At 36.1% G+C, this 23,658-nt stretch overlaps 1 protein-coding gene across 5 annotated transcripts; it reads right to left on the reverse strand.

Moving 5' to 3' along the window:
• Positions 1 to 1,930: 1,930 nt before the first annotated feature.
• LOC110460723 (cytochrome P450 4F4-like) lies at positions 1,931 to 22,174 on the reverse strand. 5 transcript variants are annotated; one of them, XM_021513803.1, is made up of 15 exons: positions 22,075 to 22,174; positions 21,943 to 21,978; positions 21,265 to 21,408; positions 20,628 to 20,884; positions 14,167 to 14,368; positions 12,022 to 12,149; positions 10,125 to 10,249; positions 8,978 to 9,040; positions 8,656 to 8,779; positions 7,599 to 7,731; positions 6,633 to 6,756; positions 5,946 to 6,141; positions 5,097 to 5,179; positions 4,738 to 4,803; positions 1,931 to 3,832 (listed from the first exon to the last, which is right to left on the reverse strand). In XM_021513803.1, the coding sequence occupies exons 4-15, from the start codon at positions 20,787 to 20,789 to the stop codon at positions 3,733 to 3,735; spliced, it is 1,506 nt and encodes a 501-aa protein (XP_021369478.1). In that variant the 5' UTR covers positions 20,790 to 20,884; positions 21,265 to 21,408; positions 21,943 to 21,978; positions 22,075 to 22,174; the 3' UTR covers positions 1,931 to 3,732. The 5 variants fall into 5 exon arrangements, with proteins under 5 accessions (XP_021369478.1, XP_021369479.1, XP_021369477.1 ...); XM_021513804.1 differs by lacking the exon at positions 21,265 to 21,408; XM_021513802.1 differs by having other exon boundaries at positions 21,943 to 22,174.
• Between the last annotated feature and the right edge of the window lie 1,484 nt (positions 22,175 to 23,658).

Below are 23,658 nucleotides of genomic sequence, written 5' to 3' on the forward strand. Positions count from 1 at the left end.
TTGATGAATTCATAAGATATCAAATTTTCTGATGCGTTATCGCGGAAGAATAATGTCTAGACGCGGTGCACAGGCTCATCGACGAGTCTACGAAAGCCATTTTTTTACTAGCTCGAAGTTGAGAGCCGCTAAATTTCGAGGTTCTTCATCTTCTGGAATGTGAAGCTGTAGTACCTAATTGAATGTCGAAATAGAAAGGAAACCAGACGTGACATGAAAGCACGAAACATCTGATATGATATTTAGCTGTTCGACTGTATTTCATATAAGACGAGACTACGTGGATCTACCACAGGGGATCGTTACAAATGTGTGAAATGCTGTACTGATCAGATATGGGTCACAACACACGCAAACATACATTTATACACATATGCTATATTGATATGGGTCACAGCACACATAAACATACATTTAAATGTATGTTTATGTGTGTTGTGACTCATATCAGGTATAGTACGATATGTGTATTTCTGACATTTGTAACGAACCCCTGGGGATCTACACAAGGCAGAATGGGTAAATGGAGGGAGAATTTCAAGGGCAGTACATGACTTGTCACTAACGGTAGTAACCGTGAGGTGATAATATTTTGCTGATTGATCGTTTTTGGTTGTTTGAACAATTTCTTGTGTTGCTTCAATACAAAATGTAAAATCTCATCAAGTGGTATCTTTGTTTAAACATGTCAATAGTTATCTCCTTTCGCAAAAACATACGCACAGCCAATGTTTATCTGGGCAAATTCATCAGCAAATGAAACGGGTTACATTTGGTAGTTGCATTGAGTCCAACTTGAGTAAGAATTTAAGTATTATAGTAAATATGTTCCTATTCATGATACTTTTTAATTACACCACACCAAACTAGTGTAATTGTACAGTATTGGATTGTTTAAAGCAGTTCAGAGTTTGTGTGTGGATTTTTTCCAATTACCATAACACCATAAAAACAGAAACCAGATTTATAATTTGTGTTTCTTTTCCAACTTGAACATATTCAAAATTTCTTATTGAATTAAATTTCTGAGATCCTCATTCGAACATTTGCATTTTATTTTCATATCTCATATACATACCAACCTGTCTGGTTGAATTATATTGACATGGAATTAAAACACCGTGTCCCCCTCATGGGCTCGCGTTTCCCCGCACATATTTCCCTATTCGGAACTTCTCTAGCAAAATTGGCAAGACCCATCATACAACCGATTTCCGAGTGACTGAAGCAAATGACAACATTGGCGTGTAAACCTAATCACCTTCAGTATTTGTGTTACTATTTGACATATTAAATTATGGCCTTTGTCCGAGTGAAACATGATTAACTTAGGAGGATTGTGTTTCTCTTCAACAAGGGCAATACATGTAAAATATCAGTATGCATATAATCACCCTGATTATCCACAGTTCTTCCGGGTTCAAACACTCGTAACTTTTACTTCCCTGTTGTTGATTAACATAAGTCTAATGTCACATAATTATTAAATTGCATTGCGAATCTAAACTGTACTACATCAACCGTACAATAAGTACGCTGCGTGTTCGTATTCGTGTAATTAATATTGCCTCTGATTGCCGTATGGAAGCAGGTCGATATCTAATTGTGACCTGCTTTCATGTTACAAAACTTAAATAGGAACTGCAAATGTTGATATAATTGAAATATAATGAATATGGTTTTTGTTTGCTGCCTTCAATCTGTAATTATTCCAGTGATTTTTACTGTCGTTAATGCTTTTTGAAACTGCTACACAGTCTGTTAGTATGATGGCAATGTGATGTGAATGTTAGTAAGGAATTGTAAGGAATTGCACATCTTCTGACAGAGAGCTTTGTTATCAGGCACGTACTATAAACTGTCGTATCAAAAAGCACGCGATCTTTCAAAGTACAGGACAATATAAAAGTCCGACCATAGCATATCATTTTCAGCACAAAATGTATTTCTCCACAAAATACAATTAATATAACTTGCATACATATAGCATCAAACTAAATTGATTGAGCATATATCACCCAGTACAGTATTGCATAAATACACGTGTACATAGAGTTGATGCACGTGCTACATATATTCATTGTCAAATTACACTTTATCGTCCCTTTATGTTCTATACAAGTCTTATCATTTCATTCGTTCGATCATTTCCCCATATTGATCTATTCCGTTTTTATTAATTGATGTATCAGCTTTCAGCCATGGATCAATGAAATGTCATTGTTTGGCTCACCATATTCCGGAGTTTTTAATCATGTCCATGCTGACTCCAAATCCATTCAAAATGTACATTAGCAATTCGAAATTAACATATATAAATTAAATGTTTATAAATCAATTTCCCATTCCTTGTTTGAGTTCATAAACACACAAACAACCAAACCACTTACTGAATTTCCTGTAAAGTTATTTTAAAATTAGGATTTAAAAATTGTTGGATGAATCACAAAATACATTTGTTCCTGACGACAATATTCAATAATAAATGTTGAACGTTGTCTCTTCCCTCTTCACAAAACCTGCGTCTCTCTGTTTTGCTCTACTTGTAATGCTTCACTTGTTCGTTGGTATGTTACATTTCGTTCTATTACATGTATGTTTTATAGAAAAATGTCTGCCACCTGTAACATACGTAGGTATTAAACATGACTTAGCCTAATTCTCTGGGAATGTCTACATGTACTCTACCCTTCCGTTTACATAGTCCAGTGTTCGGTATTTCAGGTAAAGATTGCAGCACATGTGTATAAACATATTTCTTATATTTTCCTGTTTCTTCAGATATTGAATATCCTATTTCTCTATAGTATTGACTTTGATTACGAATAACGGTTTTGTTGAAACTTCCAGTATTCAGAAATAAATCTTTTTTATAATAATGTAAAAAGATTGATCAATCCTTTGTTTACTGGGTTACTTTTTCTGAACGATCAATCTTTGTTTTGTACTGTCGATAACTTTTCCCTTTAAATTATTTTCAAATACAAGTATAGGTCATGCCAATTAACTAAACTTGCCTTGGCATTTCAAACAAACACTATTATCGGAAGGCATTTCTCCTCCACATCCCCGTTTTGCCCCAATCCATACCCTTTTAGTTTTCCTTGATATTTATCTTTAAATCAGATACATTACAAAATAATCTGACAGTGTTAAGGGGATATCATGTACAAACTGGTTAAAGAATTATTCAGATTTATTTATTCTAATACCATTTATATTACGACTGGAATTGATTGCTTAACGTATCAATTCTACTCATCACATGAAGTAAATGGACTAACTGAAACACGCTGCTTAATTATATAAACGTTTAAGCACAGTTTAGCCAACAATACCCTGCTATTGACGGCGTCAAGTGACTAGTGGTTCTACCACGTTTTTGCTGTAACCTTGATAGCCATAGTAATATCTATTGAGAAGTGCCAATGTTCATACTATACATACTTTATAGATTATTTGATTTGAAATTAACCAGCACTCCTTAACAGAAGTTTCGACAATTTGGATTTTTAATTATTTTCCCCTTGCATCATCGATGCATTCTAGAAGGACGAAATAGCTATATGATGTAATCCATTCTCGAAATACTCTATTAGCAAATGTTTAACTCTGATTCTGTTCTTAGTTAGGGTACTGAGGTTACATCACACGGACGCTCTACCTAGACAAGGTTTTCTTTTGACGCCTTTTTTTAACCTGGTTGGTGAGAGGTACACCAAACAGACTCTTCTACCGGGGTAGCAGCTTCACTTTGATCCCATCTTTAGCTTTCATGACGACCTCTGCTAGTGCTACGACTTCGTGGTCCTCGTCAAGCACAATACGAAATCTAAATCATTGACACAAAACCGTGAAATATTACTGTCCTACTATATAAAAATGAATAGTAACATAGTTGGAACAATACAAGTACACTGTAGTAATCTCACTGTTATATTATAAGTGTTTATAATAATATTGTATAACAACAATAAACGAGTAGCGCCACAGTTACAGAGAAATACAACAAGCACTTGCAACATCCTTATACAAAACAATTTATTGTATAAATGTCACTGTTTGACAAAAATTAATTGTTACATCGTTGGTTGTCTAAGAATGATAAAATAACACTTAAGTATCCTGTCAAAAGTAAAATAGCAATCAAATAGATTTATAAAAATAATTTTAAAATAGGTCAAATTAAAGCAGTAGTAACAGAAACGGTACATAAATGATAACTATTTTCTCGATTGTGTCGAGCCGAATGTTTGTAACCCTTATGCTAAAATGACTGTTGGAACTGAATGTAGAGATGCTTTAAAATGCGATGCATACACAGCAAGTGCAAAAAGAACCATCCCATCATAAGATACATGTCGAAGTGTCTTTAACGCAAATGGACTAAATGGGTAAAGACACACACAATGCATTGTATGGAAAATAACTCACCATTGTCATCGTGAGAGTTCATCAGAAGGTCAATGTAAAAGAACAAATGTGAGCTTCATGAAATCATTCATTTTTTTGATAAAAACCTTGACATGAATGTTTTTGCTAATCATTTTTTCAATAATTGACACGACACATGCCATCGTTGTATTGTTTAACGATTAACTGATCTCGGTCTTTCCGTTCTGCGTTACCTTCGCTTTATATGCAATTCCAACGTTTTTGAGAAAAGGATATGTTGAGTGTAATGTGTCTTGTAAATTAAAAAAAAAACCAAACCACTATATAATATGAATTACATACCTGTTCAGGACCTTGGCAAGAATAACTTTCATTTCATTTAGAGCAAAGTTTTGCCCTATGCAGTTTCTACAACAAAATACACTTGATAAGATGTCAACAATCGCACATTACTAAAATAAATTATACTCGAGGTTGAACCATTCATTGACGGAGTTAAAAACAATAGCCAAGGGAGTAAATCTTAAATATAAGTCTCTGCACTGAAAGAGGTATATACGCGACCGCACATAGACTTATTGCTATTATAAAAATAAGGGAACGCACCTGAAAGATGTGTCATGCATAAAAGTAAAATGTGCCTGCTTATTTTGGTCTGGTAATAAGGAAACTTGGCTTACAGACGTATATTATGTACTTACCTTGGTCCAGCAGAAAAGGGAACATAAGAAAATGGATCTTTGTCGCTAGATGCATGGTCTTCGAACCGGTCAAGTCTGAACTTCTAAAGGGAAGAAATAAATCTGTTTCATAAAGACCGCGTGTGGAGATGACATGAATGCTTAAGCTAATAGACAGGGAAATTACATTTTAGATGTGTCAATTCAAAGACAAACTCCCTCAGCAACCAGAAACCCCAAAGAGCTACATTTACAAAGGTTAATCACACAAGAGAAAACATGAGAAAAAATATACAAAAGAATAGTTTTAATCTTAACGATTTAGACTCCAAAGTTAGAAATATTGAAATAAGACACAGTGAGTTCGCTATATGGTCAATTCTATCTTGTATGCATACCGTTAGAAACTCTATCTCGATTTTCAAGGGTTTTGATATTTCTACGAGTCAATAAAAAGACGAAGTTGAATATAGATTAGCCCAACATATACATAAATAACACAGGAAAGTAACCAACCTGACTGCAAATCTATTGACCATGTCATATGCAAATGACTTAAATGTTTTACCGCAGACCAAGCTAGCTGTAGAACTGCGTGTTTATCATTCAGATGTTCCTTAATTTGTTTTAATGGAAAGTTAAAAGCATCTTTGAAACAGGATATATAATCATAAAACCTCCTATCATGAGTGGTTAGTGAAATTTCACCTAGACCGTGCGGGAAGGAAAATGTCAACGTCACCGGCAAATGTCATTTACAGGTTGATCGTATCCGAAACCAGCATAGGAAACTGTACGAAGTATCAAAGATATAAACTCATTAATGCAAATAAGGTTCAAAACATGACGTCATTCAATGATACGTCATACCTCGTGGTCTGGCCAGTTATCAGGGTGATGGTTGATACAATCAATCTGGACCATAACGTCGATGGACGCGGGGAGAATAACTCCATCCACTTCCAGGGGCTCTTTGAGCGTGCGCGAGATAGTTGGCACGGGCGTGTACATCCGCATGGTCTCTTTTAAGAAAAGATGAATAATCTGCATCCGTGGTAGGTCGTCCCTGGGTAAAACATGGTGGAGAAGTCAGATAATTGTTATACAACATTTTACATCATCAACGGTAAAATAGAGTATGAATCAAGCGGTAGCTACAGAGATATAAAGTATCAGTCACAGCCCAGCAGGCTTTAAAGATACAATAGTTTCCAAACGATTCCACTTGTTTTGGAGACATTGGTGTGCATAACTAAAAGACGATACTATGCCGTCACGATGAAGCTAATGATGGAGCAAGTAATAGGACATCAGCCAATTTCAGTTTACCATCAATAGCTGATACAGTGTGATTATGGACAAAGCTGACATCTATTTTAAAATTAAAAAGTTAAGGACAGTTACACTTAAGAATTTCGAGACGATTACATCAAAAGGTGTAAACGGGAAAACCAATTCATGAATAACATCTATTTCAATTAATTTACTTTATACGTGTACTCATATCACATGTTATGATAAGTTGTAATGTTTATCGTGTAAGTAATGAAAACATACCATGTGACCTGAACTCTGTCCTGCATTATCTCCCTTACTTCCTCAAACACTTTTTGCTGATACTCTGGGTACTTGCCCAGACAGTAAAACGTCCAGCTTAGTACTGAAGCTGTCGTGTCGTGACCTACGACAGTGAATGGGAACACACATAAACAAATAACGTAACCGTGCGTGTTCTTAAAATATAAATAAAATACATGCTTTTAACATAATGCAATTGTTCATCATTTTTAGAATGAGAAATAGGAATACAGAATACAATACTTATGTTCTTGCTAGTACGAAAGAAGAAAAATTAAGTAATGCTTTACGTTCTAAGAGACGGACCTAGGATTACATACTCTCACAATAATGTAAGCGTTTTGTGCTTTATGGTCAGAAATAGATCTAGATGTAGGCATAAGCGATCTGCAGTCGTAGGCAATAGCGTTATCGTTTACTTTGAGTTTTGTTAAAAATAACATGTAATATAATTTCAAGGCTTATGAAATCCTAAAAAGAAATCATTATAATGAATTGCAGAGAAAACTTATCTGCTCTGCTTTCTAGAAGTGCATTGTTACCCTTTTTCAACATAGTGCGTTTGAAAAATATTACATTTTTTATTATGTTGAATTGGGTATATTTAATATCTGCGAAACCATTTTCAACAGTATGTCAATCATATTTGTTTAGTTTAGCTTAATTTAACAGTTTTGTCAGGAACAGATATTGTTCATTAAGTATTTGATAAATGATTTGGTGGTAAAACAAAGGTTACAATGTAGTTGTAGAACACGTACAGCTTCTCCAAAATATATAATAATTAAATATAAAAGATTATAACCACGGGTTATAATTTGTGAACCGCTTTGATACGACCTTGGACCTAGGTTGTGATAAAGCGGTTTGAAAAAACCTCGAATTATTATTATCAAGAAAATAATCGATCCTTTCTATAAGTTCCAAATTTGTAATACAGTTTACCCGCGAACATGAATGTGTCCACCTCGTCCCTAATCTCCAGGTCGCTGAGTCCCTGACCATCAGTGTCTCTGGTTGTGATCAACATATCCAGGAAGTCTAGACGCCGCTTCTGGGTTGAGGACGGGTTGTTTTCCTACATAGTGGAAGAATATGTATAAGTTGCTACAATGAAGAATCAGAAACTGCTATCCATAATAATAATAATAATGTTTATTTCAGGAAATAGATCATAGACATCACATGTAACATAACAGTTGACATACATATTACAGTACATACATACATATATATTACTAAAAATATTAAACAGAATATCACAGGTTTTTGGGGCAGTCCAAGGAGCAGGTGATCCATAAAGCTGCAATCTATGCTGAGGAAATGTAAAGTCGTCCCAATGTTATTATTACTAACTGTGGTGTTCCTGTGTCTGCCTTGTTCCAGGACATTATCAACGCAGCACAGAACAATGAGATGATGTCCCAATTCGGCAGGAAACATCATAGCGAATTTCAAATGTTGCAAACAAAAAATATTTTCGGTTTTATGCTTATTTCTTCCTTCTTCGTTTTTAATCGACAAAAATACTTCCCTCGTGCAACATAAACAAACTATTTAATATATATGACATCCAGATCTTTTGAATACCGGATCCACTTCTTTCCTATATCACATCTGATAGGGGAAATCAGTCAAGGATAGTTACTAAATTGCAATTATAAAATCAAGGGACTTAATACTTTCTCTCCAGAAAAATACTAATCCTAAACAAAGTTATGAAGAAAAATACTTTTGAAATGTTCCCTGAATTTGCTAGTCTCAGTGTCCCTCTCTGCGCTCCTTGCTAGATCAACCTCAAAAATGAGCATTGTATATATACAAGCACTTACTAATGTATGTTGGTCATCCATGCATTATCAAAGTATATTATTCATGGTCAGACGTGTACTTTCCATGTATGTATTTGTTAAACACGTACTTTTAAAAGTCTATTGGTCATTGCATTAAGACTATTTCATTACCGTATGCACCCGTTTCTGTGGGTCATACATGTACGTACCAAGGTTTCCTTTCGGGTCTGGATGATTTTATTGGCAAAGTCATGAACATAGTCACATAGATTGAAGTAACGTTTGCCAGCACTGGTCAATCGGAATACAGCGTCGATTTGAAGGAGCGGATTTCTGTGTAAACAATGATGTTGACATCAGTAATATTCATCAAATGCAAACATCCTTTCTATAACTTTTTCTAAACTCATATAAATATTCTTATATTAACATAAACACACACATATTTAATGTATATAGCAACTGAGCACATGTGCCCATTCATGGGGTTAAGCTTCCTGTTGGAATCTATAACTTTATCTACACACTTACATGAACCTGTCTGCAGCCATGTGGGTTAGCTCATCCACAGCCAGAACGTATGGATGTTTGTCCCTGCCAAAGAGATATCAATACCAACAGAAAGATAAAAATGTGATGTTATTCATCTCTGCAAATATAATGATTTATTAAAAACGTATAAAATATTTCTGACCTAAGCCTTGTATGTCTGAACTAACTGTAGAGCATGTGTAATGGACTCGAGAGATAGTCTACGCCTCAGTATTAACCTTGTTCGTTTTATAACTACACTTGCTCTTGCATGTCGGGCTCTTACGTCAAAGACTACCCCTTGTTACTGTATGTTCGATTTGTGACAGTGTATTTGTAAGTCTTACCCTTGTTGCTGTTTGTCAGATTTGTAAGACAGTAAATGTTTAAGTCTTACCATTGTTGCTCTTTGTCAGATTTGTAAGACAGTAAATGTGTAAGTCTTACCATTGTTGCTGTTTGTCAGATTTGTAAGACAGTAAGTGTTTAAGTCTTACCCTTGTTGCTGTTTGTCAGATTTGTAAGACAGTAAATGTTTAAGTCTTACCATTGTTGCTGTTTGTCAGATTTGTAAGACAGTAAATGTTTCAGTCTTACCCTTGTTGCTGTTTGTCCGATTTGTAAGACAGTAAATGTTTAAGTCTTACCCTTGTTGCTGTTTGTCAGACTTGTACGACAGTAAATGTTTAAGTCTTACCCTTGTTGCTGTTTGTCAGATTTGTAAGACAGTAAATGTTTAAGTCTTACCATTGTTGCTGTTTGTCTGATTTGTAAGACAGTAAATGTTTAAGTCTTACCCTTGTTCCTGTATGTCCGACTCGTAAGACAGTATATTTTTAAGTCTTACCCTTGTTGCTGTTTGTCAGATTTGTAAGACAGTAAATGTTTAAGTCTTACCCTTGTTGCTGTTTTTCAGATTTGTAAGACAGTAAATGTGTAAGTCTTACCATTGTTGCTGTTTGTCCGATTTGTAAGACAGTAAATGTTTAAGTCTTATCCTTGTTGCTTTTTGTCCGATTTGTAAGACAGTAAATGTTTAAGTCTTACCATTGTTGCTGTTTGTCCGATTTGTAAGACAGTAAATGTTTCAGTCTTACCCTTGTTGCTGTTTGTCAGATTTGTAAGACAGTAAATGTTTAAGTCTTACCCTTGTTCCTGTATATCCGACTCGTAGGACAATGCACACCTCAGCAGGATATCAAGGGTGGCTACCGCAGTTGGCTTCGTTATTTCAACAGATTTTCCTTCCGTTGAGATGGATTCCAATTTGTTCTAAATGTTTAAATGGAAAATAAACCCAGGAATAATATATTTTATTCAAATATAAATTATTGTATACGGTTAAAGGATTGGTAAAATGAAACAATGCAGATCGAATTCCATTAATGAATCTAAACACTAACAAACTATGTTGCTCGTCCTAGTTTTCTCAACACTATACTGTCAATGAGGATTGGTGTGCGTGTGAGTTGTTTGTATGTGTTTGAAGTGAGGAATGGGTAAAGATGTTAATAGATGTTGTGATACGTTCATACATGTCAAACTATTCTCACACAGTAAATGTATAAAGTTGTACCCTTATTTACATCATCTGGAATCCCATTAGATTATGTTGGTCCAGGAATTATTTTATTGTTATATACTTTTTAAGTACACTTTCTTACGTCTGAATCGGACTTTGTCCAATACGAGTTTTACCGACCAAATAATTTAAACCCGACAAATGCCTCCCACTCCTGAAGTAGCTGAACTCCGGTCTTCTCCATTGTCTTTTCTGCTTTGTCAAAGATTCCCGAGAATGTCTCTTCTACATGTATATAATATTAATATATTTTTGTGTTAAATAATATTCTGGTCCAGTGGGTAGCAGTAACTTTGTTAGTCTCACAGTGTAGTCTTTTTAATAGTGATCGCCTATTTCCTACATTGAGCACTATACTGCCCCAAGGATGACAATACAGTAAATAGTTGCAAAACATAATCACTTTCGCAAAGTAATATTCAAAAAGAACTTTTGAAATATGTTCAGCTCATTTCTTAATCAATTTTAATCCTACATAGCATGCTGCTCAATCTCATCCTTTATTTATACAAGTTTTCATTCAGTTTGGCTTAGAAGTCTTCATCAGGCGAAACTTAAGAAATGAATGGAAAGAAAATACCCAATGCTAACATTGTTCATTGGACAAGTGAGCTTTACATCGATATTGCTTAGGAATTCTTCTTCTGTTTGTCTTTTGTATAAAGTGATTCATATACACGATGCCCATGGGCTTGAGTTAAATTACAATTGATACTGTTATTGTGATGCGACAAAGAATTTTAGTACATCTAAAAAAAAACATCTTTATGAATGGATTGGCGTTTTGAAAAATAATGGTGGGGTTTGACCAACATTTATATATAGCTAGTAAATATAAGTAAAAATATATAATAATATAAAAGTAATATTTACCATTAAAGGAGAATAGCTTAACTGCAATTAATAAAAATTCAAACTAAGTTTGAATTATTTCCCATTGAAAATCAATAATTTATACCCAAAAATGTCATTGTTGAAATTTCAGCCAATTTGACCACTTAAGGCACCACCACTCAGGTTCTTGAAAGGTCAGCCACATCTTGATTATAGATAACAACCAAGTTTCATCAAAATCTGACAGACAGTTTCTGGAGGAGACGTAAAACAAAATGATTGTTTCAGGTTTTGCATGAGTTTAAATTCTGATCCTCATCACCGAAGCATCTGTTTATGAAAATTGTTGAAAATTAAACTGCACTTCTTTTGAAGGTTTGGCACTCTATGACACCTTATGACCAGTCCTCGGCCCCCTGATGGCCAGTCCTCTGCCCCCTGAAGGACCAACCCCATTGTGAGTATACATTCTGCCCCCTACCCCACCCTGGACTTAGGATTACCACAAAGTTTTATCAAAATCTGATTGACAGCTTCTAAGTGCACGACGAACGACGACGACGGACAATAAGTGATCACAATAGTTCATCCGATTGACTCAGGTGACCTAATATGTATAGGAACTCACTATAAACCTATCACACGATTTATTGTAGACGTCTACGTATGTACGTAGGATGTCGAAGTGGAAGGCCGGTGTAAGCATACGTCGATTCCTCTGCCACTTGGAGCCCGAGCTGGTCAACAGTCCGTACCCTGTAAGTGATATAGAACTACTCATAGTCAAACCGCTTTAATTACCGTTTTTTCACGTACTTTTTCGTAAGTGTTTGTATTAATATCTAATTGGACGGGCGTGTTACTGTTCGTGCCTGATATGTAATTTACTACACGTAAAAGGTTATATCAGTGTTTATTCCTGATTGTATACATGCATGTTTATGTATACAATGTAAGAGTCCACAATGAGCACATACTCTATACAGCTTTAATGCCCAGTATTGTTACTTACAGTTAACGTGATCAAATCGTAATTAGCGCACGTGAACTATATATCAATTGCTGAGTCTGTCCTGTTACTTGTATGTTCTGTAGTGTTACTTGTAACCACTGAAGCGAAACTTGTTGTTTGTAGTGTTACTTGTTAGTTCTGTAGTGTACACTGTAACTTGTAATTTACGTCTGTAATGTTATTTGTTGAGTCAGTCTGTAATGTTACTTGTTACGTCTGTAGTGTTACTTGTAAGGTTTGAAGTGTTCCTGGATGGGTTTGTACTGCTACCTGTCAGTTATGTAGTGTTACTCGTTGAGTCTGTAATGTTACTTATTATTATATGACTGGTGCTAATTCCCAGCCCTGATTGGAGGAGCGACGTCATGTGACGAGTCTGTAAATATGTTACAGACCTCGTTCTATGAATAGAAAAGTTACAGACCTCGACTTATAAATAGAAAAGTGTTACAGACCGCTACTAATATAGACCTGGGTAATTTCCCAGCCATCGATTAACAGCCAATTGCAATCAAATCATCTCTTCCAGACCTCGTTCTTTGAATAGAAAAGTGTTACAGACCTCGACCTATAAACAGAAAAGTGTTGCAGACCGCTACTAGAAATAGGCCTAGGTAATTTCCCAGCCAGTCTGTAATTCTGTTACCAATCACACCTTCGGCCTCTGTAAATATTGTTCAGACCAAGTCCGTAAATCAGGGATAGACCTCACCTGAAGTCCATAATTTTATATTGTTTAGTCTGTAATGTTACTCGTTGAGTCTGTTTTGCTACTTGTTGAGTCTGTAATGCTACTTGTTACGTCTGTTGTTCCGTGTTAGGTGTTTAGTGTTACTTGTCAGGTGCGTTGTGTTTATTGTAAAGACTGCAGTGTTACTTGTATGTACGGTCAGTAATGTTGCTTAATTGAAGGGAGTGTATAGTAACAAGTACTTGCTATATGTATTTAGTGTTACCTGTTATGTATGTAGGGTTACCTTTCAATCAGTAGAGTGACTTGTTGGTTATGTAGTCCTACTTGTTTGATATGCAAATATGTTTGTTTAGTTTGTAGAGTTACGCGTTAAGCATGAAGTGCTACTTACGTTACAATATGAACAATTTCAGTAAATTTTCTGTTGCACTATCACTGTTTATTGAATTGTAATTTCTTTATTTTGAAGCTAAAATTTTGCATTAACCAGGATATTTAATAGTTTCTCTTGCGGCAAAATACGTTCTAATTACTTGTGATATATTTTAAGGGAACATCAATTGAAATCCCTCACTTTGTTGGACGGGATATTTGTTCAGGTCGTCGGACTACTTACATTGTCACAATGAAGACAAATACCGAACAGGCATATTTCAATCTATCTGACCGATTAATTTATTCATCGGTTTTGTATTCAATATTTTCATTGAAAAAATCACTAGTGAAAAGATATCTATAACTGCAGTGAAAAATAACACTTTTGTTCTAAGAGCAATTCTCGTCATCGATAAATACCAGACAAATGGTGAAAGAGGAATGAATTTAACGTGGGTTAAGATATAATTTATTATCAATCTCATATTTCTACAATTCTGTTAAATCGTGTTTGCCATTAAATTACATTTAAGAAATGATATAACATTGAATTATCAAAAACACTAAAACACTAATAAAACAGTGCCCAGAGAGCAACCGAGCATGTGATAACAAAGAGGTTATAGCTATCTCTGTCTAGCGAAAACTCCGTCTGCTGCAGCATTCAAAATGAAGGGAGAAATATAGCTTACCAAGCCAAGACACAAACGCCCCGTATGGTGATCCTACCCCCGTGGGTTTGGGTACTGAGGCCTTCAACACAACCTTGGCGGTGTCGGGGTGCACCATAGAGAAGTTAGGGAACAGGTTTGTCATCCATGTGACGATAATTCTAGGTTTGTCCTTGTTGACTACCTTCTTCGCTATCACCATCCAGTCATAGGTGTGCTTGAACTACAACATGGACATTCTTGAAATACAAAATGGATGCCATAACTTTGAAAAGTCGCTCAGAAAAACATGTCTTTTAAATTTATTTCATGGAATATTACGTTTAGACAAATGTTTCCAGTCTCATTTATGGAAAAATTGTCTTGCTTTTTAAGTGATGTCCATTTTCAAGGAGAGCGTACAAAACAAATAATGATTTCCAACTTTGACTGAAGAAGGACAGGAGCTCAACATTTTCAATGTGTAATATTCGAGATTTGACAAAACGGATATGTATTTGAATGGGGCCTACAGACAGGATATTTCTACTGTCTATCAGTGCATCACCCATTATGAGTTACATCTGGTCGTGTGAGTTAATTATTATTACGTATAATTTACAATAATAAGTAAATGATCTCACAGCTATAGATACAAATCATAATCGATTATCACGAGTTGCTTGTTTTGTTTCTCTCATAACTTTGTAGTCGAAGTCGCGTGCCCCACTCCTTTCTTCAGAATTCCCTCAAATATCAATATTCTAATACTCGTCATTATAGCTGCATACAACCGGTAAGCGGACTCAAACATGGACATTTATCCACATAAAAATCCTTCCTCTACCAAGTCGTCATTTACAGAAATATTTTCAGAAATATATAAACAGTAACACAAAGTACTGTTCCAAAGAGGCGGCGTCACTGTGTACGACATCTTAGGGAAAGAGATGGTCATTACTGGGTCAAATAGTTGTTTTTATTTGAATGTGACAGTTTCTCATCTCTAACGCGCACTTCTTTAAAATCTACTAATAAAACAACGACTGATCCATTCCGCGAACAGTAAACAGAGATTGATGTGCACGCTCTGGTACCTCCATTGGAAACATTCCAGACTATCTGTATAGTCTCTTACTCAATCAACACGCTTGACAGACGAACGTAATGCATACACAGGTGATTGCACTGTTCAAAGTTTGTAATAAATACAGTAGGCCAAAAAATAATTACACTGCATCAAGGTAAGTTAAACATCTACACCCGTCGTCATCTCCCGTGGTAAGACAATCATCATCGCCAGTTTCATTCACGGACGTCATATACATTCCTAATTTGTCTAGCAGAAGTTGTATACGGACGGACAAAATGATTGACGACAAGAAAACATAACTTATTCATTGAAACAGAAAAATGGCTGGATCTAGACTTCAAGGTCTCAGAAATATGGCCCGATGGATACGGTATAGAAAAGATAGAACATCAAAAGTGTTTGGTGGTCTCCTCATTACAGTAAGAGTACCCATCAACAGAGTTAACAAAGACCACGACATTGACACGAACTGTGATGGGATGTCGATAAAACTGACAACCAGGTGTTAAAAATGTATCCTGCTATCGTAGACATGTGTCGGATGACAGAGCTTAGATGCATGTTCCTTTAAGGAATGCAACACACATCATCCGATATGAGTTCTACTCCCAATGTTCGAACTGTTATAATAATAGTTTAAACCAGAGTTATACAGACAGACAATAGAATTCTCACACCTAGAGTTATACAGACAGTGGCTAGACTTCTCACACCTAGAGTTATACAGACAGAGGCTAGACTTCTCACACCTAGAGTTATACAGACAGAGGCTGGACTTTTCGCACCTAGAGTTATACAGACAGAGGCTAGACTTTTCGCACCTAGAGTTATACAGACAGAGGTTAGACTTCTCACACCTAGAGTTATACCAAGACCAGAGGATACCAAATCATAACAAGTCTGAAAGGAAACCATCCTCCTTTCAAGGGAAGGTGAGAGATTAGTGTAGCAATCATCATTCTCAATACATTGATGGATAGCGGCATTAGAAATAGAAGCAGAAACGGAAAAAAGAAGAAGAAAAAAACCCATGTAGATGCATCAACTTGAATAAAACGACACCAGCAGTAGCAAATAAATCAGGTATGGTCCTTAATATCACGTTTGACCTTTGTGACATTGAACGGTCATTCAAGTTTAAAACCTACAAGGCGCTAAATCCCAGCAAGATTTAAAAGAAATATTATCATTCTCGGCTACATACTTCTGCAGGGGCCAGGTTTTGTAATTCATATCCCATTTACATGACCGTGACAATCGATCAATGTTGCCAATATGAACAAACTTATTCAATACAAGAGACAGTTCGAGAAAACCATAAAACCAGAGACGGACCAAGATATAAACTATGTTATCCGAGACAGTCCGACTTTACAATAATACCAATGACAGTCTGCGATAACCATAAAACGAGAGACAGTTCGAGATAACCATAATACAAGAGCCAGTTGTGGATAACCATAATATCAGAGACAGTTCGAGATAACCATAGTACCGGAGATAGTTCGATCGACATGACTATTATACAAAAGACAGTCGGAGATAATTATATTACCGGAAACGGACCAAGATATAAATCATGTTATCCGAGACGGTCTAACATAACTATAACATAAGACACAGTTAGCGATAGCCATAAAACAAGACACAGTTCGAGATAACCATAATACAAGAGACAGTTCGAGATAACCATAATACAAGAGACAGTTCGAAATAACCATAATGCAAGAGACAGTTTGAGATAACCATAATACAAGAGACAGTTCGAGATAACCATAGTGCAAGAAACAGTTTGAGATAATCATAATACAAGAGACAGTTCGAGATAACTATAATACAAGAGACAGTTCAAGATAACCATAATGCAAGAGACAGTTCGAGATAACCATAATACAAGAGAAAGTCCGAAATGACCATAATATCTGAGATAGTTTGAGATTTTCATAATACCGCCTCAGACAGGATATCTCATGTCAAACCCTGTCACCTTGACGTTATATCAGCGTAAAATTTTACACGGCGATATCTTCTTTCGTACGGCGATATATTTATTCGCACCTTTCAATAAATAAACAGATTGCATTAGATACATTTTTTTCATGAAATGTAATGTTTAACGCTTTTAAATTTACGATAATATATAGATAAATAAAGTTTTATCCACTCTATGGACTAGCTTATACTTAAATTCATATTTTCTTAGAACGGGTTACTTTTTCGCGGAGGTAAACGAGACAGTCCGACTCGACTCGAGCTGAAGAGGATGGAGAAAATAATAAATTACATGTAACTGAGCGAGATCATCCTATTTCAGTTTGTGGCTAAGTTTCTATAACATCACAAGTCTCGGCTTGTACAATTCAAATCGGTTGTGATTATATTTCAGAATCTTGTAATTAGCCCTCGAATGAGATTACCCGATCTCGCTGAGTTACATGTTAAATTCATTAAAAACCCAGAGAAAGTCTGAATACTGCCACCTCCAACAGCATGTCAGATTATCCATCTTCTTTAAACTTCCCTGGTGAAATTAAGTTATATTATCAAACTATCTCGTTGCCGTACATTTTTATCGCTGAAACGTTACCATAACAACGAACACTTTCCCTACATAACCCTCTGTGGCACGGAAAAGGAGGCGTGCGGCCTGTTTAATTTACATAGACAGCGTATGTATAGAGAAGGATGGAAAAGCTTACAGCCACTTAAGTCAGGAATGTCGATTGCGTAGTATCGGAGATACTTGAAAGTTTGTCTAAAATGAAGTGAACGTATTCATCTGTAAATGTGTCATAAGGATCGCATAGTAGATCAAGGACGTTCCCAAGTACATAAACTAAGTAAGGAACATCCCTTAGTACAAAGTTCCGAAGTGCTATGTAATGTATGTCATCGTTGAATAAGTCAGTCCCGAAATATATAACTTTCACAATAGACTTAATTGCTAAGTATATAACTTTCTCATTAGACTAAGTCCCTAAGTATATAATTTTCACATAGGACTAAATCCCCAAGTATATAACTTTCACAGTCGACTAAGTCCCTAAGTATATAACTTTCACAAAGGACTAAGTCCCTAAGTATATAACTTTCAGTTTGGCCAAAGTCCCTAAGTATATAACTTTCACAGAGGACTAAGTCCCTAAGTATATAACTTTCACAGAAGACTAAGTCCCTAAGTATATAATTTCCACAGTGGACTAAGTCCCCAAGTATATAACTTTCACAGAGGACTAAATCCCTAAGTATATAACTTTCACATTATACTAAGTCCCTAAGTATATAACTTGCACCGTAGACTCCGTCCCTAAGCATATGACTTTTTACATATAAATATACATATCAACTTTATTTATTTTACAAGAATTCCAAAGCAAGTTTTTACAACTTATAGGAATCACAATTGTTGGCCCGGATGCTAATGCGAGGGGTTCTTAATGTAGGAGGAAACCGGAGTACCCGGAGAAAACCCAAGTGATCGGGCAGGTGACCCCTCACCTTTTCACGTCCGATCTGGGAATCGAACTCCGACTGCCTTGGGTAAAGGCAATTGCGCTATCTACTGCGCCACCCAACCATACATGACTTTCACAGTGGACTAAATCCCCAAGTATATGTAGTAAGTTTCACAGTGGATTAGCTCCATAAGTAAATGTACATGCAATAACTTTGACAGTGGATCCTCGGATGAGGTCCGTAAGTACATGCAATAATTTCAACAGTGGATTAGCACAGTGTATTAGCACAGTGGATTCGGTCCCTAAGTACATGCAGTAACTTTCACAATGAACTAACACCCTAAGTGCATCAACAATTTTCATAGTGGATAAAGTCCCTTAGTACATGCAATCATTTTCACAGTGGATTAGGTCCCTTAGTACATGCAATCATTTTCACAGTTGATTAGGTCCCTTAGTACATGCAATCATTTTCACAGTTGATTAGGTCCCATAGTACATGCAATCATTTTCATAGTGGAGTAGGTCCCTTAGGACATGCAATCATTTTCACAGTTGATAAGGTCCCTTAGTACATGCAATCATTTTCACAGTGGATTAGGTCCCTTAGTACATGCAATCATTTTCACAGTTGATTAGGTCCCTTAGTACATGCAATCATTTTCACAGTTGAGTAGGTCCCTTAGTACATGCAATCATTTTCACAGTTGAGTAGGTCCCTTAGTACATGCAATCATTTTCACAGTTGATTAGGTCCCTTACATGCAATCATTTTCACAGTTGATTAGGTCCCTTTGTACATTCAATCATTTTCACAGTTGATTAGGTCCCTTAGTACATGCAATCATTTTCACTGTTGAGTAGGTCCCTTAGTACAAGCAATCATTTTCACAGTGGATTAGGTCCCGTAGTACATGCAATCATATTCATAGTTGATTAGGTCCCTTAGGACATGCAATCATATTCATAGTTGATTAAGTCCCTTAGTACATGCAATCATTTTCATAGTGGATTAGGTCCCTTAGTACATGCAATCATTTTCATAGTTGATTAGGTCCCTTAGTACATGCAGTAACTTTTACAATGAACTAATACCCTTAGTGCATGCAACAATTTTCATAGTGGATAAAGTCCCTTAGAACATGCAATCATTTTCACAGTGGATTAGGTCCCTTAGTACATGCAATCATTTTCACAGTGGATAAAGTCCCTTAGTACATGCTATCATTTTCACAGTGGATTAGGTCCCTAAGTATATGCAGTAACTTTCACAATGGACTTAGTCCCTAATATTTTGACAGTGGAATGGGACAGTCCTGAAATGTAAAATATTTCGCAGGAAACGAAATGACATCCATAAGTGCTCTTCACAAGTGTTAAAAATATATATGAAACCAATTTCAGAGTCAGGATGATCTCGGTTTAAATGTCCAGTAAGATTAAAGAGACGTGGTATTGCATTAATATTATTGTTTATTGAAATAGATTGTGAACAAACGGAATGCGCGTACGTGGTCCGATTCCGAACGATGTCGATTCAACGACTGACTGGAATATACACCTTTGGTTTTAAAAACTAGTTAAGGAATTCACAACGTGACAATCAAACGTTGCTTTATATTGATATGCTTTCATATACATATTTTCAATTTCATGTGTATTACTTTTAAACAGTTTATACGTGTGTGGGTCGTACGGGGAGAGCATTGCATTCTTTACGAGGAGGTCCAATATATAGGTATTTAAACTAGCTACACTATGATGGTGGCTCTCGCGAGGAGGCCAAATAACATTTACAATCTGGAACGAGATTATATGAACCATGTTGATAGTTTATGTAGGTTTCACTTTAAAAACAAAGTTATGCACCAACAAGTGCGCTAATTTCTATGAGTTCTTCTGTCGCAAGATGCGGAAGAAGATGAAGAAAAAGGTCGAGGTAGTTTACTCACCAGATGCAGGTTGCCCCAGACAGGATGGAGCGGACCGATATTCTGAAACTGTCTCGCTACTCTGCACCAGCCTCGGTACCGTACATTGAACTTGACCAATTTCCACACAACCACAGCCAGGACAGTGGCCAATACCAGCTGGACAATCCACCAGCTATCCATTCTTTATGGTCTCTTTCGTAATTTAAGTTATTTTGTGTGTGATCAACTGTCAGTCAAAGCCAGCATAGTTTAGTAACAGGAAACACTCGCGCCGTCTGAAACATACATGTACGCTAATTAGTATACACTAAATAACAAAATCACCATTATATCATTGTAACCAATTGTGTTTTTTAGGTAATGTATGTCCTTATCTGACCTCGTAGATAATAGTTTAATGGTGTGGCGGTGTAATCCAGACTATAGACATATGATATAGCCTTTATCACAGACACTTAAATGCACGTTGTAATTTCTGTAAAACTTCAATCATTGATATACCGAATTAATATTCGCTTCCCGAAGAACCGACTTGTGATAAGGTTCCGTACATATGAACTAGATAAAACACACGTACCTTCCTTAGCCCGACTTTCCTCTGACCCTAACACCAGACTTAGACATTTTGACATCTATAGAAAACTCGGGCTAGTACCTTCCTATTATTTGATTGATGGGGTTTTACGTTCTTGTGTAACATCCTAGGAATATGAGTGGGACTACGGCTAGATTTTTCAGGGCCCGCCCTCAGCGTCGACAAAATAGGTACAGCTTGTAAGTGATGATTGGTTTGTTATTTCTATAAAAAAAATCATCATCATGTACCATCCTATCGTATATCATATATATATAAACAATCCGGTAGTGCCTATATAACACATATCGTGGTCTGGTTAACTACTAGGAGTGTGAGATGGTGATCGAAGAGTATCCACTACGTCTCATACAGTGTCCATTTCCGGGTTTTGAAGGATGCCGCATGTGGTGCCAGCTCTTTCCCTTTCTAGAGTATATAGTGCCCACCTCTTATTGGTTTTGAGTTTGTCCTGTGTGTTGGTGCAGTGGTATGTATTATCCTTTCGTATTTTACTTTGTAAATGTAGTTTCATCAGCATTCAGCTGTCTTCTTCAATTGACTCAATTATCCTCGTCTCCGTGATGTTTGTTGAAAAGAGGTCAAATACTACCTAACATGTGGAGCATACAGTTACAAACTCCACAGATCACATATAATAGTATAACCGGTGTGAACGTAAATTAGCAATCTTCATAAAATACACACACACGTGATAACAGACAGGTACATTTGTGTGTAACAAGTATACGTACTCACCTTTCCACTCGTGCTCGTAAGGCTGTGTCGGTTTGTCTAAAAATAAAAGATGAAGTGAACCCGTTAGAAATATTGGTGCGTGTATAAAGCAGACCTCGCTTACAAAGGCTCACATCGGGAAAGCACGTATACCTGCGTACAGATGATATAGGGTAACAATACTACAATATCAATTCCAGGTCACGTTATGTGCCGTGTGTGTGTGACACGGGCACACACTCCTCTGTCAGAGGTCAGAGGCATACAGGGTGTGGGTGGAGTGAGGCTTAAGAAAGAGTACACTGTACGTTTGTGTGGTTTAATATCGGAAATGTTAAGCGAGTGGTATTGAGTGCATGGTTATGAACAGCATCGTGGTTCGTCGCTCGGCAGGGACATTGGTCATGTCTTTTAAATAAAAAATATATAAATATTGTTATGAAATAAGCAAACAATGTAACAAAGATAGGGTCAACGCCTATGGAGATTTAACATTAGCTTCGGCCCCCACTTGGAATTTCAAAACAAGATAAATCCGAAAAGGTATGGGTATAGGAAGCTTCATTTGATGATAATTGGGACCTCCTTGACTTAAACCTGTGTGGGTGTTAAAGGTGCAGTAATTCAATTCCTCCTAGAGCATTTAAATGGCACAATTACTATAAAATTATATCATCATCGTGTGCAACGTATTTCAACTATTATTTTGATACCTAATATTACACTATTTCAATAAAGAATTGTTCTTTTTATTTAAGATTTAAGCAGGAAAATTTGTGAAATTTCATTTCTAATGAGAAATTTTCCATTTTTGACACGTTAATTCATATAGTTCTAAAACTAGTCTATTTTTCTTACTTGTTAAAAAGTTGGCTACCAATAATATCGTTCAACATCAGGAATTTCAAAAAAAAGATGAACACCGGTAAATTTGCCGTATACTACTTTTGGTTCAAAAAAAGAAAAACAAAGCGTTCTTTCCACATTTCCTTTAACTTGTGTTTCTTCATGACTAAAGGTCCTTGGGTGTTGATATTTGGCAAGTAGGTTGTTCATGTAAATGAGTTTAAGTGTTGTTAATTTTGACGACCAAATGTGCCGAAATATTTTTTTTGTATGGGGAGTCAGACAAGAGTATCTTTCCTTGCTTTATTTGTTTAGAGTGAACGATATAAAATAGTGTAATATCCTTTAATATTTTGTTTAATGAATGGTAAAAAGGCAACAAAAATAATAACTAGAACTGTAAGCCAAAGACTAACTAATACCCCCGCTCTTATATAAACCAGAACTGTAATCTAAAGGCTAACTAAAGCAAAGCATTGCAAATTAATCCATAGTCTCCCACCAGTAATTATGTATGGACATACTTCTTGTACTCCCTCCCCATGCCAAAACATACTTTCATACCACATCTTGTTAGCCTAGATGACCCACTTTTTCTGAAATGCAAAACATCAGGGGGTAATTACCATATCTGTAAACTTTCATGAAAATGGCCCAGACGTTTATGAGACAGACAAAGGTTTTTTTTTAAAGAAAAGGTCCTTTTTAAAAGGTTGGAATAAAAACATACTTCTTGGATGCACAATGGCAGGGGGCAGTTAACATATCTGTAAACTTCCGTTGAAATTGGCCCCATAGTTTTTTGGAGGACAAAACCGGACAAGGATTTTTCAACACAAGGCCATAACTTTGAGGGAAAAAAGGTTAGAATGAAAAAATGATACCTGGATG

Source organism: Mizuhopecten yessoensis, unplaced genomic scaffold (genome assembly GCF_002113885.1).
Source record: "Mizuhopecten yessoensis strain PY_sf001 unplaced genomic scaffold, ASM211388v2 scaffold10477, whole genome shotgun sequence".
Taxonomy (NCBI): domain Eukaryota; kingdom Metazoa; phylum Mollusca; class Bivalvia; order Pectinida; family Pectinidae; genus Mizuhopecten; species Mizuhopecten yessoensis.